The 18,689-nt window shown below is 42.3% G+C and overlaps 1 protein-coding gene across 1 annotated transcript; it reads left to right on the forward strand.

The window, feature by feature from the left end:
* The first annotated feature begins 1,355 nt into the window (after positions 1-1,355).
* Positions 1,356-16,599, forward strand: LOC146175809 (carboxypeptidase inhibitor SmCI-like). Its single transcript, XM_084580873.1, has 6 exons — positions 1,356-1,653; positions 4,780-5,010; positions 10,489-10,665; positions 14,556-14,729; positions 15,611-15,790; positions 16,408-16,599. The coding sequence occupies exons 1-6, from the start codon at positions 1,515-1,517 to the stop codon at positions 16,443-16,445; spliced, it is 939 nt and encodes a 312-aa protein (XP_084436999.1). The 5' UTR covers positions 1,356-1,514; the 3' UTR covers positions 16,446-16,599.
* Positions 16,600-18,689: the final 2,090 nt, after the last annotated feature.

An 18,689-nucleotide genomic window follows, 5' to 3' on the forward strand; every position in this document is an offset into this window, starting at 1 on the left:
TCCCTGTTAGGACTTTTTCATGTCCACTTCCGGTTCTTCTTTTTGCTGAAGAAGGTAAACTCGACTAGTAACTCCCCCTGCTATTCCTAGAATAAATGCCATAGTCACCCATTGCTTGGTCTCCAGCTTGCTTCTTCCCTACCTTGGCATTGAAGTCACCCATTAGTAATCTATACTGAATCTTTATTTCCCCATTGCCACTTCTACATCTTCGTAGAAACATCCGAGTGCCTGATCGTCATCACTACATGTAGGCGCATAGGTGTGTGCTACCTTCAGTTTATACCGCTTATTAAGCTTAATTACAATGCCTGCCACCCTCTCATTAATTATATAGAAATCTTCTGTATCACCAGCTATATCCGTATTGGCCAGGAAGCATACCCCTAGTTTTCGTCTCTCCGGTAAACCTCGATAACACAATACATGCCCGCCCTTCAGTATAGTGTATACCTGCCTCATTTTGCCTCCTAACCTCACTAAGACCTATCATATCCCATTTCATGCCCACTAATTCCTCAAGCAGTACTGCTAAACTACCCTCACTAGCCAGGGTTCTAGCGTTAAATGGTTCCAGGGTCAGTTTCCAATGGCGGCTTGTCCAAAGCCAAAGATTATCAGCACCTTTTGCTGCCTTGCAGGTCTGACCGCCGCTGTGGTCAGTTGTTTCGCAGCCGCTAGATACTGAGGGCCTGGGGTTTGTAAGAGTATTTGTAGAAGCTAGTGGTCAAATAGTACAATAGGGTGGCTTACTCCTATTCTGGTGAAGGAGTGCGTTTTCGGATGTGTTCACCGGATAGGTCACACCCCAAACCTATTTATGCGATTCCATCACGACGTGGATATTTGTTTTAATCCGGTGGGGCATTGCGCGGTGTCGGGATTCAAACCACAGTCCTTTTGCACGCGAGGTGGATGTTCTACCGTTACGCAACCGGTTATTTATTATGTGCTGCAATTTAAATTAAGTTGTCTCCAATCTGCAAAATCACACGCGTTCAGTCTCTATTTTAAACAGCGTACATATATTTAGCCCCTACAGACACAAGCAACTGATGCCCTTTCCATGGGGAAAGTACAGTGATGTGAGCCTCGTGCATGCTATGATTAGACATTGTATCCGGCATAAATGCCCTTCTCCAAAAAAAAAAAGCCAAAATATTTCGTGGAAGGTCTCTGTGAACATCGTAAAATGTGAGGTGCGGGATATATGGCAAAACTTGACACGCGCATGAAGATCATGGCATCTAGCACACAGCAGTCTGAGAAAAATGACAGCGCATGTGGTTTCCCAATGGCCTCTATATGAAATGCAAGGAAATCAAAACCTGGATTTTTCACTAGTTTGATGCAGATCATAAAAGCTCATTCGCACAAGCAGAAAGCGATTGTCTTTTACAGTTTGAAACGAACACTCTGAACAAGATATTCTACGTCCTATGCGAAATCTTTATTTCCTCGGAGCTAAGAAAGAAACAAATTCAAGTCGATAGCCACTAAGTCAACTTTGAAAAATGCAGCTAAATGTGGAACTAAATCCCAAGCCGCTTTCTCATATGAGGAGCGAGAAACAAGACATGCTGTGCTGGAGTGGATTATCAGCGAGGTCTTCTATTGGGCTGAGACGCCTTTGGTTATTTTCTGTCCTCGTGGGTGAGTACTGAGCATCCGCTACAGCCCTGCACTGTTGTACACATGTTATTTAAGCTAATATTGTACAAGCTTATTTGACAGGGCTATTACCACCTTCTAGGCTGCGCTACCGACATTCTCTGACTTTTTGTGCGAAGAATCACAATTATTAGCTGCATCTATGACTGTTGCCATTTTTTTCTTCCCCAGTCATTCTATCTTAGATAGGTACAACTCTAAGATGAGTGCAATAGGAAAACCGCAGATTACTATGCAATAATATTATAGCTGTACTAAAGAAGGGTGTCTTAAGCAGCGGTTGCCGTTTGCTCAGTAAATGCGCTTTGAAAAATGCGAAGAACAGAACAGCGTGTGTATACTAGTAATGGGCAACTCCGGAGATTTCCACATCTTCACAAATCTAAACAAACAATGCGTAGATATAGTTCATAGTTCATGACGTAATTTCTTCACAACATGAGCAATATTCCATACTTGAGCTATTTCTTCAGGCCCCCGTGCGAAGACGCCGCCACGAGATGGTAGTGCGCATCTGGACCACAGTATTCGCAAGCAGTTTAGTGACATCTGAGCGGGCTCACACCTCTTTAGTTTCCTGCCTTCAACCTGAAGTAGCATATAAGCCACAGTAACGGATTGTATAAGTTTTCTCTCTACAATGGACTGCGCAAATTTATCAACGGTGACAAGCACCGTCATCTATCATTAATTTCCTAGCGACACGAACCTTCCTCACAGGTAAATAAAGGCTGTCCTCTGCACCAACAACAATTCACCGTGTCCGCTGAACACCTTTCAGAAGAGTGTTATGAGGTCTGCGTGTATTTTAGAGAGCCTTTTGCACTAGTTAAGACTGTGTTCGGCAGGCGCGTAAATGTTGTACCTGTAACAATGTTTTTTGAGTTAAACAACCAATCAGCCGCCAACTTAACGGGGTGCGGTCATCAGGGGGAGGCGGTTAACGGCGAGCAGTAAGAAGTTTGAATACGTTGCCAGCTCAATGAATAGTGGTCGTATGGCAACAATTCACTGCATGCACTAATATAACATCAATTCAGTTAGAAGCACCACCCTTACATAAGAGCGTATGAAGAGCAAAAAGCCGAAATATTAATGACCGTCGCGAGACTGCTGCGATGCGTCTGCTATGCAGAAAGCACGATTTCATCAACGGTACATAAATAAAATTTATTACCAATCTCGCACCTTCATAGGCTTTATACCTTTTTTATTTTTTATTTTTTTTTTTTTTTTGCCGGTTGCACTATAGAAACAACTATTGGTGCCTAGTTTTACAAGCAAGGCGATATGTGGACTCCAGAGGTTTGATTCAAGAGACCGGTACTTGCTGAAACCGAGGTTCGTTTTGTTTGTATCGTTTTTGTTATACACTTAAGTGTACGCTATTTCTTTATATATTTTTGGCGCTGCTTTTACGACTTCTATTTCCGAAAAAAAAAAAAGAAAAAACTAGTCGAGTAAGCTTTTAGAGAACCGCAATGAACATCTTGGAGTCAGCAGTAACAGCTTTGAGCAGGAGCGCCACTTTAGCTTTCGTTCGGACAGTCGTATGAGTAATATATGCGAATAAATTAACATGAGTGCATGCTTTCTGAAGTTTAGCTTGTCGTTTCTTTCTTTCAGACTACACGACACATCATGCGACGGCGCTGGCTCTCATGGCGAGTTGTACACCGGTAGTAGAAAACCGTACAGACGTCAGCACGCCTATGCTGGAGCACGTAGTCTCGACGAATTTAAGAGCCGCTCAGCGCTATCCGATGGGTCCGACAGTCTGCCAAAGTGGCTAAAGCGAACCAGCGATCTTGGCTGGTCCAAAACATATCGGTACAGCGTGAATTCAGGCCTAGCGGCTAGTGCTGAGCGATGCAATATCCGTCCAGGCCACGCGCTCGACCATTCGTGTTAAGTGTGAAGACGGCTGTACAATTATGCGTTTTCTGAAGGCTGACTGGTATGCGAAAAGTTGCTTTCAGAGATTTCAAATACGTTGAGAAAAGCGCATAGAGTGACTCACGGTAGGTCGGACATACTGAAAACCTGAGCCAACCTGCGCAGCATGGCTAACCAAATTATTATAACACAGCGAAGTCACAACAACGACACTCCGTAGCTTAGGTTGCGTGCTTTCTGAATTTTTTGTTTGAAGTTTTTACACCTTTAAAACTATTCCCTGAAAAAAGTTTAAAAAAAAAAGTTAAACAAAAGTTTAAAAAAGTTGCACAAAGGTAATTAAAAGAAGCTTGTGAAAAACAGAACACAGCCATTGCTGGAAAAGGTTAAAAAAACTGTAGGCGTTGTCTCTCAAGGTGATTAAAAACAAAGGTCAAACAAGGAGATCAAGTGCGAACGATATCTGCAGATCGAGATATGAGAACGCAGGAAGACGCCATCAAACTGTCATTCTTGAATTAAACTGGACGGAGCATCAGGCTACTAGTAGTCCTCTGCAAGTACATGTGTCTGCTATCTGTGATATCGCAGCATTTAGTCGCATTTGAAAAGTAACATAACTGCTGCCAAGGAATGACTATGTGGAATGATTAGGGAGTCGCATGGTAAAACATAATGGAAAGGAAGCACAGATGTCTGTGCAACGGTAACACCGTGAACAACGGTAACACCGTGAACAAGTACTCACAATAAAGTAGTGAGACCTTAAACGCGTTAAGTAGTGGGGAGGAAGTCATATGTCGCAGAAAGCGGAAGCTCCTTACAAATTGTTCAAGGACGGCTGCGTCTACTTCATCTGTTTGCCACACTCCTTTAATCGTGTCTTTACTCAACCAAGGTGACCAATTAAACAGTTTTCGTTCAATAGTGATGTTCATGCTGCCCTCTGGAAAGCAATATCAACATTCATAATTAAGAACAGTTTGCAGCATTGCTGATTTCCTGGCTACCAATTGAAATTTTGTTACAGCTTCAGTACCTACCTTAGCGTGCGCCTGGGCCGAACAATTCTGCTGTCATTTACAGAATATAGCGCAAAATTACAAAATATTTATCTATTTGTACATCTATCTAATAAATGCCACGCACAAAAGAGGTGTTTCAATGCAAACCGAAATCAAATAAAAATCAATTTGCAATTTTTTTACTCAGGTTCATGCTACAGCTCCATGGATGAAGATTATTCAGAAGAGCAGTGGAAAACAAGGTACCCTCCGCTAAGGTGTGAAAATCCACCACCGCTTAACATTGGCCAACGTGGACATATTCGCAGCTGGTTTTACAACCTCACCACGACAAGATGTGAACCTTTCTTTAGAACTTCAAAAAGCTCCAAAGGAAACAGCTTTCATTCAAAAGATGTCTGTAACAAAATCTGCAGAGGTAACTGCAACCTCTCCTTGTCATTATGAATCGTATGTACGATCAAACATGCCGCTGCATAAAGCTCTACTTTGAAATGTCAGAAACGATCCCTCATTTGGAAAGGGATATCAGAATCGAAAAATTGTGAACTAAGACCTTCGTGGCATAAGTCGCAGTTAATTTTCTTGTCTTTCGGTCTCACTATTTCTTGCATCTGTTCGTTCAACTACCGGTGTTCCGTGAAGAATCGCAGAGCAGAAACAGTTGCAGAGACACATCAGCTCCACTTTATGAACATGACGCAATAACGCCCGTGGGTCTTACTAATTACATACTTACTCAGCATATAGTCGCAGTTCCCCCCTTCACAGGAAGGGCCGTAAAATACCCGCTTCTTCCAGTGCCGTGTGCGACTTAGTCGCTAACCAAAAGATGGTGGGTTAAAATCCCATCTATAACCTAGACATGCGCAATAAACAAAAGCAAAATAAGGACCCTCATTCATCTCAGACAATTCACGACCCTTATTTTGTATTAAATGTTATATTACCTTCCCTTTAACTCCAAACGTCCCCTTCCATTTAATGTGAGTACTATGCGGTGCTGATGATTCGTGCCCGGGACCTTGTGACACTAGCGTCATCACTCTTGCGACCAATTAGAATTTTTTCATTCGAGACAGAATACACATATGACGGTGACGGAGGTTTTTTCTGCATAACGGCATTCTCACCGATTACGTAACATTTACAATAAGTTGGGGACAGAGAAACGGCTTCCATCTTTTTTTCCTCACGCTGCGAGTCGTCGCGATGGGATACAGCTATAGTCTATGAAAAATGTTTTGATAAATTCAGGGTTAAGAACACTGGTTGAACGATTGTAAATATTTCACTCCGCCAATGCTTCTGCGGCAAAACGATCTACTGGCACTTCTTTTGCTCTGTATCAGGCATAGCGTTTGCCAAATGCGGAAGCCTGAACGAAGAAAATTACAATTTTATTTTTACCAATGAAATTGTTTTTGCCGATGCATGCAACTTAAGGGCTTGTTTCTACTTTCTATATCTATCTCCACTGACAAGAGAATGGAAGGCTCAGTGTATAGACCAGTCGCCCATATTGCATCTTTGTCTGTCTATCGCGCCCCGCGTTTATGTACCGAAATTATTTGCCCATGAAGTGCAAAGGCGATTCTCCCTTTTGATACGTTTGACTATGCAGACCTATTTAGCAACTGCTGGTCCCTCGGTCAGATGTCTTAGTCCCGTTATTAGTTATGTTCTGTTTACTTCTTCAATGATTGCATTATGTGACAGCGTCCTTATTCTATGGCGCTTACAACATATCACCGTTCTATATCGCTCACAACGTAGCAACATTCTCCCTGTACGCAGTACGCAGCAAGCCAACATGACATCAAAAATTTGTTGGTTTTTTTTTTTTTTGTCAGCTTTACATTGCATGAGTAAATTGGAAGATATTGCATCTATCTTGGAGGACACATGGGGGTATTGATAGCGTCTCGTACGCGGGGGAAGCACTGGAATTCAATCCCCCTTTCGGATAACATAGGCTTTCTAACGTAGCCAACTTCTGCAGTAGCCTGGTAGTTTCCTTCTCTATGTGCCTGTTTTTCCAAACATTGTCAGCGCCCCCACCTTGTCTAGCCAACACTGTTCATTGTGGGGATCTTAAGCAACGCAGAACATCGGCGCAACGAGGAAAAAACAGAAAGAGAAACACAACACCGGCACACACTAACAGCTGCAATACAAGCAACGGAACCCGAGCTTCCTCTTTCACACACAAGCACAAATCCCTCCTCTACACCCAAGCACATTACACTTGCTCACCTCTTTCCCAACCAGATAGGTCTGGGCAACAATAAATGTTAACAACCCTCAGATTCTAGGTAGCGTTCAAGCAACGAACGCAAGCGCACCGCTCACATCGTCCAAACAAGGACGCCAAGAAATTCAAACCTTCTGCCCCTTAGGCATAAACAAAAAACCACCAAACATACCTCGTAACAACTCATACGCAGCCTTCATGAATTGAAATTTCATTTTTTCTCATGGATATTTATTTATTTATTTATTTATTTCATAATACTGCAGGCCTTATGGCCCAAGCAGAAGGGGCATGCCAGGTAACAATCACACACAGAAAAGACAAAAAATACAATACACACTACAATTCGGCGAGAAAAAAGGAATCATAATATTAATAGTAATTATTAAACAATTTGACAGTCTAACAAATAAAAATAGGCAATAACACACAGCACAATTCGGCATGAACAAAGGAAACAGATATAAAGTACTGAAAAGTTGAGCAGCCTAACCAAACAAATGACCTTCCAGTGCCTTGTTAAAATTACTGCTTTGGAAAAGAAATTCTGGAAGCAATTTCCAATCAGAGATAGTCCGTGGGAAAAAACTGTACTTAAATGAATTTGTTCGGGCAAAGACAGGTTGCAGCATATGTTCCCTAGTGTGTCGTGTTCGTCTGGCAGTAGAAGGTTGGACAAAGTTAGGTAATGGAATATTAACTTCCTGTGACAGAATCTTACGAAGAAACAAAATTCTGTTCATTTTGCGGCGGACTGAAAGGAGCGGGATGTCATTTTCTACCATCAGCTGTGTGGGAGAATCAGATCTGCTGTACTTGTGGAAAATAAACCTGACTGCTTTCCTTTGTATCATTTCAAGAGCAGTTATGTTCTTTTTTGTGTGAGGGTCCCAAATGATAGAGGCGTACTCGAGCTTAGTTCGGATGAATGTGTTGTATGCCAAAAGTTTGATATTAGAGGGGCGCGATTAAGTTTGCGTTTTAGGAAGCAGAGTGTCGAGAATGCCGAAGAACAAATTTGTGAGATATGCGGTGACCAGTCCAATTGATTGGTAAGTGTCAGCCCTAAATACTTATGGCTTGCTACTTCTTTAATATCGGAGCCTTGTAGGGAATAAGTAAATGGGCTAAAATGTTTTTTCCTTGTTACACGTAGGAGTACAGTCTTCTTGACATTAAGTTTCATGCTGCATTCCACACACACAAGGGCAGCATATCGGTGACACATATGCTGCCCTTCTTCTGTATCCAACATGCCTCTAAAATTTCACTGGCAATCTAATCCCGACTGTTCCTAAAATCTTGATCCTACTAAGCAATGGCTCCCATTTGCATTTTTGGCAATGAAGTGGCAAATTTGACCGCCACGTCAGTGAAATTTCATACACCACTACGACCACACATCCTACAAAACGCTTGCCATGCCTCTTCTCACACTGTACTTTCTTATTATTCCCTATTCTTGCACACATCCAGCTCAGTTTCTTTGGCGCAGAAAACACTACCGGCACATCATACCTGCGTGCACAATCTTCATTCAATGCGCCACTATGTGTATGTAAGGGAGTACTTGTGGGCGCTTATTTGTCAACTTTGTTTGAACCCTTCTTTTGCCCTCCATTTTTGAAGTAGCCTCTCTGCCACCCCAGAAATAACCGCACCTGGGAATCCAGCAACCTGAAGTCTTTGTAATGACGCATGCAGTGGGCAGTGTCCTTTTGATTTTCAGCAAACAAGGGGAAGGGCTTGCTTTAATTCACCTATTATTCATATGAACTACCAGTGGATGACAGGCTGCGATTCTTTGATTTAAATATCCAAATTTTAGATAGGAAAGCGTGTTGGAGGTATTTCCCCCGGGCTAAACAATAGCTTCATCCGTTTTGATCAGCCCATTCAAAAACTGTTAAAAGAGCTATTGGTTCCCTTTGCCTGGATCCAGCATAGTTAAAGTCCTGTGATCATATGGCTGATGTTACCTTTATTAATCTGATTCAAAGGCTGCAGGAGGCTGGATTCTCAGTTGCGGTTATTTGTGGGGCGGCAGGGACTCTTCAAAAAAGGAGGGCAAAAGAAGGGTTGAAACAAAGTTGACAAATATGCATCCACAACGCCACAAGTAGTCCCTAAACATACACAGAATGGCGCATTGCATGAAGATTTTGCAGCAAGGTATGACGTGCGGAAGTGTGTTCCCCATCAAAGAAACTGAGCGAATTGTGTGCAAGAATATGGAATAATAAGAAATTACAATTTGAGAACAGGCATGGCAAGCTTTTTGTAGGACGTGTGGTGGGAGTGGTGTATGAGATTCCACTGACGAGTGGAAAAGTATATAAGAGCAGACTGAGTGGTGTATCAATTATAGAGCACAAGAGCACGAGAAGTCTTTAGAGAAGGAAAGCAGTCGATTTTGCATCCGCACTGCCAAAACTGCAAGTGTGAACCATTTCTTAGTAGGTTTAGGATCGTAGGCAAGAGTCGGGATAAGGTTACTTGCGAACTTTTAGAGGCGTATTGGATACAAAAGAAGGGCAGCATATAAGTCAGTGATACCCCTCTTTCCTTACGCAGAAATTAAATTTCATTTCTTGAAGGCTGCGTATGAGTTGTTATGAGGGATGCGGGATGGTTTTTTTTTTTTTTTTTTTGTCTAAGTGGCGGAAGTTTTGACTTTCTTGGCGTCCTTGTTTGGACGATGTGAGTGGTGAACTTGGACGCTTGGACACTACTTTGGATGTGAGGGTTGCTATAATTTATTGTTGGCCAGACATACCTGCCTGGGGAAGACGAGGTGTGCGAGGGTAATATGCTTAGGTGTACAGGAGGAAGTTGTGCTTTGGTGTGAAAGAGAAAATTCTGGTTCCGTTGTTTGTATTACAGTTGGAAGTGAGCGCCGGTATTGTGTTTCTTTCTTTGTTGTCCTCGTTGCGCCGCGGGTCTAGGTATCATGCGCCAATTTGTCCCACTAGCTGTTATTCTGCGATATTAAGCAAGATGACCTCGTCCAATCATAATGAAGTAAGCATTGCCTATTGTAGCCATTCTAACATGTATCCTATGTTAGGAGTGTTCAGTCATATCAATTTTCAAATCGCGTTTGAGGCACTGTTTCATGTGCTGCACTGAAGACGTCAAACGAAGCGAGAACACAATAGTGGCAATTCCAACAAGAAAGCCAGCAAAATGCTGTTTAGTTAAATTAAGCACTAGCCTGCTAGATAGTCGGTTCTATGTGCAGGAGTCCAGCATTTGTTTATGTTTCAGTTGCTATTATTTTTGTATATACGTTAGGGTTACCCTTTCTGCGTGCCAATGAACTAAGGCAGAGCATTCCTGAAATTAAAGTACCATAAAGCTCCAAAGGATTTGGAGCTTTATGGTAATTCGTTTTTGTGATTATGTGGCTCTGATCAAGCGGCTAAACCTGCAAGAAGAATAATTACTCCCCGTCATTGATCACATCTATTATTTTTTTTTTGTTCCCGAGTGTTCCACCTATTCTTATGTTTACTGTAGTATCATGCCATTCTTGGCACAGAACAAAGTTTTCTTGATATCTCGTAACTGAAAAAATGAAACTCAACAAATAATTTTGTCTTCAATCAATATCCTCGCGCTTTTCATCTCTCATCCGAGCAGATGCGCACTACGGATTGTGCGCCGATCGAAAGAACGAAAGCGACTGTGGAAGGCGCCGGGAAGTCCGCTTCTGGTTTAATCCGAATAACAAGACCTGTGAGCGTTACGTATATCGTGGCTGCGAAGGGAATACCAATAGCTTCAAATCACCCCTTGAATGTCTCAAAGAGTGCGGTGGTAAGTTCAAATTTTTGTAAAGCGTTTTACATTTTCATTGTAAATTTTGCGTGCAGAGTGTAGTATGGCTTGTTACTTTATTTATATGTAGTCATAAATCGCTGCAGTGAGGTGAAGTAAGAATTCATGTTCAAATTGCGTTGTTGTTCAGCTCTGTATTGTTCCATTATTCGACAAGTATGCAGATTCAGTACGTTTACTACAGTTAATGTATTAAATAAACGTTTTATCTCCACTAGGCAAGGCATAGATTTTTATAACAATTCATTATTCAAGTAGTGATAGTCTTGTAGGTTTTTACTAGTTGTGGTAGCAACTAGTAACCTGCCTTCACCGCCCGCCACCCCTCTGAAAAAAATATTTCTCGTATGTGAAACCACTGCTCAAAACAAACACATCAAAAGGATCGATGAAGTTTAATAGAACGCCATCGCAGTTGCAGTTAATTTTCAGTGCTACGTGTCCGTCATTTAAAAGATTTTTCAAAGCAACCCTCTTTATCCTAAGCTACTGATAATTTACAATACGCGGCACCAAGACTGAAGTGCGCCTACTTATATTGTCCTATTCACTAGACCATGCTGCGCAAACTTTTAGGGTGGCCGCAATTACACAACTACAGTGTAGCACTGAAACGTTTGCAGTCCCTGTTGCCACTTTAAGCTTGCAATACTCTGCAGAGGAGATGTAGAAAATTCTGTTAGGGGTCAGATGGTGCTAGCTTCAATGAGAAGTCGCTCGCGCCTTTTATATTCCTCATTTTTCCTTTTTTGCTGTTGAGGCTTGGTAAAAGGCCTGGTTTCTCTTTCTGATTTTGTGGCATGAGCAGCCTCTGCCATCAGCCGCTTCTCCTGCGGCATGACGCCAATACTGAGATTACTCGCTGCAGTGGTGCTTTGCGCTCTGGCGCATAGTCATGATTCTGGTATTCCTGCTTGATAGCCCAGTTCGTGCAGAACCTTGCTGATTTTGTAGATTGACGTGTCGCATAGTGCTTGCAGTAAGCAAAGAAATGAACGTTGTCGGCGTGCATCTAGAAACTAATTTGCAGTAGAACATTTAGCATCCGTAGGCTTGCAACAACTTCGGACTGAAATAAAAAAATCGGCAGAGACATGTTACATGCTTATATGCGTATGGAAATACTACAGCCTAACGCTTTGAGGCTGCAACGCAGCTGCAAAAGTATTTGCACACTTTTATGCACTAGGCCTGTGATGTTCGGATGTTCTCGCTGCAAGCAACAGGAGGGGCTTGCGCCCCGTCGTTGTATCCGCTCACCAGCATCTAGTGCTGCGCTTAAGTGCAGACAATTTGACCAATTTTTTAGCACCGAGCGCTGCTCTATCCACCCATCTGCCAACGCACATAGACTTGTAATATGGAGCTAACTTTTAAACTCCTGTATACTGTCAATAGCATTCAATCACACACAAACTGAATTTTTTTCGAGGTCATTACATTGGCCGGCAAGTCTCGTCTGTAAGGGTGAGCGCTAGTAATACATTCCTTTGGCCGGCATGGCTGTAAGCTGCTGTTAATCGCACTACTGTCTCAGCAAAGTAAACTTCACCCAATTCTAAACCTACAATGTAGCGATGGCGTAGATATAGCATCCCCCTCGCGAACAAAATGATAACTGTTCGGATCCCGGGGCCACGTAGTTCTCCAAAGGTTAAACAAAGCCTCCGCGTGTCAGTGGAATTGCACAGCCAGGTCTGGGCAGAACCCTGAAACCAGAACCACATCCGAGAACGCGCTCCATCAGAGGAACAGGATTTTCCCAGCCTGGTGCAATAACTGCATCCGCAACCTCCAATATCAATATAGCAATTAACCCGCGACCCTCAGTACCCTACGTCGCCGGAGAAACTGAGCATGGTGGCGGTAAAACTGTTACGCAGCGCAGGTTGGTAAGTAACAAACGGGGTAACCGCAGGGATATGGGGTAGGCGTTTGCCTTACATTGGGTATAGACAGGCTGATTATTGTAATGCTCGCCCGCTCCTTGTTAGCATGTGCAGCGTTTAGTGCCCTTGATCCCCTTCTCATTTTTACTAAGTAATAAGTAAAGCTTTACTGTTAGTGATATCTATGAAACTTGCAATCTGTTCAGCGAGCAGGATCAGAAGCATGGCCGTGAGTGCAACAATACTGCCACAGAACATTTGGAACGACATCCAAATCTCTTCGGCACGCCCAACCTGTACCTGTACAAATATGACGCCACATTTGTGACACCCCTCCCCCCCCCCCCCCTCCATCTCTCTTGTCGATTGTTTCTCGCGTACATGTACTGTGCTACTTAATCATTAAACCATTCAATATCTCACATCTATACTCATAGCATAGACATAAAGTCTCACTTCTACCAAGCCGCACGACGTTGCTTGTGACGTGCATTTCTGAATCAAGATCCAAAAGTTTCGAAGGTTTTGATTCCTTTTCATCCTAACGTCTCCATGCATCTCTAAGAGTAGGTCACTGTTGCCAAATAGGCAATATCATGTGGTTTTATAACATCACACATCCCGACGATTAATCACTGCCCGAAAAGTCAGAATATCACTGGCAGTGAAAATCAGATTTTTCGCTCGTAACAAGGTCAACGCCTGATTTCCTAAAAGATGGGAGTATCAACGCTATCGTGCATATAAATCATAGGTGAAGACGGGGACGTCTGATCAGTAGAAAGTTTTTCATACCGTTCGACGAAGCTGTTACCACCGAGCAAGTTGCTTCCCATTCAAGAAATCAGCATTGTGAAGTTTTGTTTTCAGTGGTAAGTTCGAACCAATTGCCGGAATGCCTTGGAAAGGTCCAGCTTTAGGTTCGCCCTTCGTTTCGGCGTCGTATTCACCATCGGTTCCGACGCGGCTCGGAATTATGTTGTCCTTGGTATTTACTTTCCCAAAAAAGTAAACCTTTTCGGACAGTTTCTGTACAAAGCAAAACCGTCGGCTGGCATGAAATGCAAGCACGAAGCACTGGCTGAAAAGTGGACCTGGTAGTGAAGTTACCTTCAGCTTAAGGCTTGCCGCAGCTTTTTTAAGGCAATTACATTTGTTGCAATTGCTCATATATTTACAGGTGATCCGGCTAAGGACTACATTAGACCATAAAAGCTTCCCCTTTCCGAGAGTAAAGATTTTCGCATGATGAAAAAAAAAAAAAAAAAGATGAAAAAAGAATATAAATGCCGCTAGTGAAGCTGGCCCCCTCCCTTGGCAGGGAAAGCTAATGGCGATACTTCCTACTTCCCTTATTTTTCATATCTACATTCCCCATTTCATCCCACCCTTTTTTTACTTCTATTCTTAAACCTTTTTGGTACTATACTTTGTTTTATTGGTTTATCATTTCATCACCCGAGATACAACAGCGGTGCGGGAGAGGTCCAACTAAGGACTTCACACTACCCTAATGTCCATTGTCCACAAACTGTCCGCCCGTCCCCCTGTCCGTGGCTCTCTATTAAAACCAGCTCGAATTCCGAAGGCACCGCCTGAACGACATAAAAAATTCCTCGTTTCCTACTCAGTTAATCGATGCTCTAGGCTTGTCTCGTGTTCTGTCATGCCATCTCTTTGTGTTCTTTAAGAAATGCGGAAACACAGAGCCAACTTGCGTACAGAAACTAAGTTCTCAAGTGAATCCACTTTGTGCTTAAAAAGTAGCAGCTAGCCCAGTTGAATTCTATCGGTAGAATTTATGTCAATGTGTCGCTATTTCCAAACAATTTTCCTTTCATTTATTTATCACTTCTACAATTTTTCGCATGCGATTTCTAAAGGATTAAAATTTAAAGTTGGAGTTGTTTCTGATCTGCAGCCATGTTAAATAGTGACAAGAGTGTGCTACATCACGCAATTTTTATTTCCATTCTGCAGAATTTATTGATGACGTGTGCAGACTTCCGATAGACACCGGCGATTGTTTTGAGGAAGAGACTCGCTTCGGTTACAATCCAGCTTTCAAAACTTGCGAGGTCTTCACGTACACTGGCTGTGGAGGAAATCGTAACAACTTCAAGACAGCACATCAATGCTTGATGACATGCGCAAGTAAGATAGCGTCATCTGGTGTTTTCTCCTTTATGTTTGCTCTAATGAACATCAGTCCTTTAATAATATTCACATTAGGATTTCACATTCTACACTGGCATAATGCCACATGTGCAAAGCGGAATGTACCCGATCTGTTTCACCGTGTTTACTTGCTGTTCTAGAAACCATATGTATTTCGTCCCCATAAGGGTGTTTGAACGTGAGGACGTTTACTGTCATAATCACTAGCATCTATTTGCACAGTCAGAAAATTTTTGCACCTAACGTAATTCCTAATAATTAAAATAAGATGCAGCATTGCCTATGACCAAGACGATTCTAAAATAAATGTTAAAATCACACAGTTTCCAAGGTATAAATCAATATACTTTCATTTCCGTATTAGTTAGTCGTAAGGAGAGCGTTACGAACGACAGGACAGCGTTATGAAGAGATATTGAGTTGTTTTATTATTTTTCTATGAAAGCCCTATCTAAGCGTATATATAAATAGCAACACTGAGATTGTTCTTTTTTTCTCCTAACGTTCGGCCTGGCTAAACAAAGATTGACAGACTTCACATTGCGGTTGATTGCATTTAGTGCGCTCAAAGTTCCTGATGACTTTCTTCATGCAGAAATTGAGAAAGGCTTCCATACTTCTCAAGCAAACATCCGCTACCAAAAACCACAGCTACGTCGCAAGTGCGCCATAATTACGCGTACCATAAATAAACGAAGCATTTACTGGTTTACCATAGCTTTTAGATTTTTTTTTTTCTCAGACCGCAAATAATATGAGAGGTAATGTAATGCCATTCGTTTCAGCAGCTGTACAGAAGATGTTAGGGACATTAATGCCGCCTGATCTCATTCATCTTTGTCTATTCCTTCTAACAGAGGACTCCAGGTGCTTAAAACATACGCAAGAAAATTCCGGATGGTACAAGTTAAGAGTCAGCTACTACTACAATGCGATAGAAAACAAGTGCAAAGAAACAAGAACATTTTTTAAGAAGAAAATGGGCCCTAAATACAACAGATTTCCTAGCATCACCGAATGCGAACGGGTTTGCATGCGTAAGTTTGTTTCTTATTCTCTTGTGACTTTTGTCGCTTTTATTTTTTCTTGCACGGGCTTTGAAGGGACTGCGAGAGTGACATTGCGTTGTTTTGCGGCCGGATCACAAAAATTATTGCGCCCCGAGTGTGAAAAAAAGAAACATCTTCGCCAGACCGCTTATAAAAGTGGAGGCTATCAATCTAAAACTCATATGGACAGGTATCTCATGCAAACCCACAGAGTTCATGAGGTAGGTAGGTACATAAGTAGTTGGATTTATTTCATTGTGCCTCAACAGCCTAGGCCTAAACATATATTTTACAAGCACAGAAAGCATTGACATGAGTTCAAAGAGCGGGAATTCTCAAACACAGCCTCGGGGGCCCTTCGAGCTACCTAAAAGAAAGCTCAACTTTGAATAGCACGGATTGTTAGAAGCAGATCCACCTACCACCCCTCCCCCTTTACCTTTTGCTCAGTCTCTCCTTCCCCTCCTTCCTTTCTTCCACGCTGAAATGTACTGCTGCTACCGCTTTAGTAAGGTGAAGGCAAGCGTGCGTATCTTTTTTTTTTTTTTTTTTGGAGTTCACTATCATATATCACATAACTGAACATATGGGTCTTCTATTTACAGGAAAACACGTGCCAAAAGTCACCTACCCCTTCATATGACCACGGAGATTTACAGGTTCCACAAATAACGCACTGACACCTGCACGGATTAACTGCAGACGCTGCCTTGATTTTAAAGTGTATATCACGAAGAAAAAGTGAGCCTTGACTGCTTGCTATCTCGGAAATACTGAAATAAATAAGTTCATATGATTGCCTGGGTTAAGGACACTTTTTAAAGCAAATTTTTCTGTCAAATGCAGTTTGTATTCAAAACTTCTTCTATTCATATTCAACAGTGCTACCCCTAGACCACGTAAACATGTTTATACGGCTTGTTTGAAGCGGTGCTCTATGACTACATTGGGTGGTCTTACAATCTGTTAGCTAGCGACTGCATGCAAAAAGCATTTGCCTGATAACAAAAGCACACATCAAGACATTAGTAATTAACCGAGTGGCAAAGCGCATAAGCAGAAAGAGGTTCCGCAAAGAGAGGGACAGCGTTGACGGGGTTTTTTCGCACTGTCTCATCTACCACTTAAGTCCCCCAGGCATGGGTGTGGACTGTGGGAGGTTACAGTTGGTGGCTGGCACGGCCTATCTTCACTTCGTCGTAGTGCTGCCTGACACCACATGACCAGATGCCATGGCTAATTTTCAGAAGCTGAAAACTCGAGGCTCTTCTCACAGATATGATGGTGCTATAAGGATATTTCCAGGAACTTTCATCGTGAGCCGGACACCCCACCCTTAGGGCACGCTGACACATTCGTGCGTCTTTTTGTTAAGGGGGCTCTATATCCGTGACGAAACCTCACTTGCGACTCTAAGCTATGGTATCTGTGAGATATAACAGAAGCAAATTAAGCAATTAACAATAAGGCAAGCAGCATAGTCCGTGTGCGCGAACAAGAATTAAAAAGGAGAGTAGGCAAACAGGTGTCATTGATGCTGTCGCACTGGCGGAGTTGCCCCAAGTTATTTCTTTTACTTTTTATCGCGAATGAACGATGGGGTAATTACTCTCATTAATGTTTACCCATCTATAATAACAAGCTCTTAAAGTGCATTTAATTTCATTGTGGTAAACGCATTTGTGGTAAGGTTGTGGCATTGAGGCTTCTGTGAAGGAGAAACCTGCCCGACTTCTGAGCCTCCAACGGCTTACAGTGGTAGTTAGTGGCTGGCGATTTTTTTCGCTATCCGCCTGCCCCTTACGCCCACTGCAGGTGGTAAAGGAAAAACTGCTTTGCGTCGGTGGCGGCTGTGGCGTCGGCATATCTGTGAACCTCTGCGTGTAAGCAACGAATGATGTGCACACTTGACACGAATATAAATGGAAATGAAATAAAATATCAGCAAAATAAGGACTGTAAGGCAATTATGATTTGGAATAAAACAAGAATTAGCATACAAATTTAATGTATTCACGAGTGAACAAAATGGTAAAGCTTTTCTAAGGTGCCATTCTACTTGATCGCCTCTAAATATTTTCCTGTGCTTGAAACAGGCAACGAGGAAAAAATGATACAATAACGAATATACAACTACCCAGCAGTACGGTGCTAGAGTCAGGTAGCTTTAAATATTTCCCGCCGAGGCATTCTTAACTTCTGCCTTATAGGCCTCTTAGAGAAATATCACGAAGTGTCTGTGGCTTAAGCGGTAAAGGTCGAAATCTGCTGGCATTATACAATGTGGATTTTGTCTAATCGCAAATGTCTATGGGAGAGCCGGGAGAACGTTTCGAGAAATGAAATATTTGCTATGGCCTTCACCGCGACCTATGTGTAATTCCAAAGCTGGCAGACCCATTTTTGTCATGATGTTTTCTATATTTGTTCCTACTGTGTAATTAAGTTTTCGTTTAACAATATAAAATGTATAGAACCCGATAGTGCAATATATGCGGCAAAATGTTTTTAACTCAATGGCTTTTGCCATATTGCCTTCCTTTATTAGGTGCTGTATCGCATGAATATTGAACTGATAATTTTGTGTTTTAGAAAGCAAATCCGTTACGTATTTGACTGGTGGTAGGAAATTTGTACAGCTCCTAAACCTAATAATACCAAGCTTCCAGCAAACGGAAAAAACATAGTGGTGGAAGGGATGTTTACAAAAGTAGTCTGAAAGTACGCAGCGGTGGCTTTGTTATCACGGCGAGCATTTTGGGGAAGTCAACACTGAAAGGTTGGGGGTTCATTTCTTCGCCTCGGAAATCCTTACTGGTGGTGAGCAGAGAATAATTTAGAGATTTGACAAGGCCCATTTTTTATATTTCATGTACTCGACATACTG

The sequence above is a fragment of the Amblyomma maculatum genome, chromosome 10, assembly GCF_055883805.1.
Source record: "Amblyomma maculatum isolate TAMU_Amacu chromosome 10, ASM5588380v1, whole genome shotgun sequence".
NCBI classification, from domain to species: Eukaryota; Metazoa; Arthropoda; class Arachnida; order Ixodida; family Ixodidae; genus Amblyomma; species Amblyomma maculatum.

Coding starts and splice junctions, on each gene's coding strand:
- LOC146175809 (XM_084580873.1), top strand. CDS start 1,515: ATGCAGCTAAATGTGGAACTAAATCCCAAGCCGCTTTCTCATATGAGG. Junction 10,666..14,555: donor ATGTCTCAAAGAGTGCGGTG/GTAAGTTCAAAT, acceptor TCCATTCTGCAG/AATTTATTGATGACGTGTGC. Junction 15,791..16,407: donor ATGCGAACGGGTTTGCATGC/GTAAGTTTGTTT, acceptor TTCTATTTACAG/GAAAACACGTGCCAAAAGTC.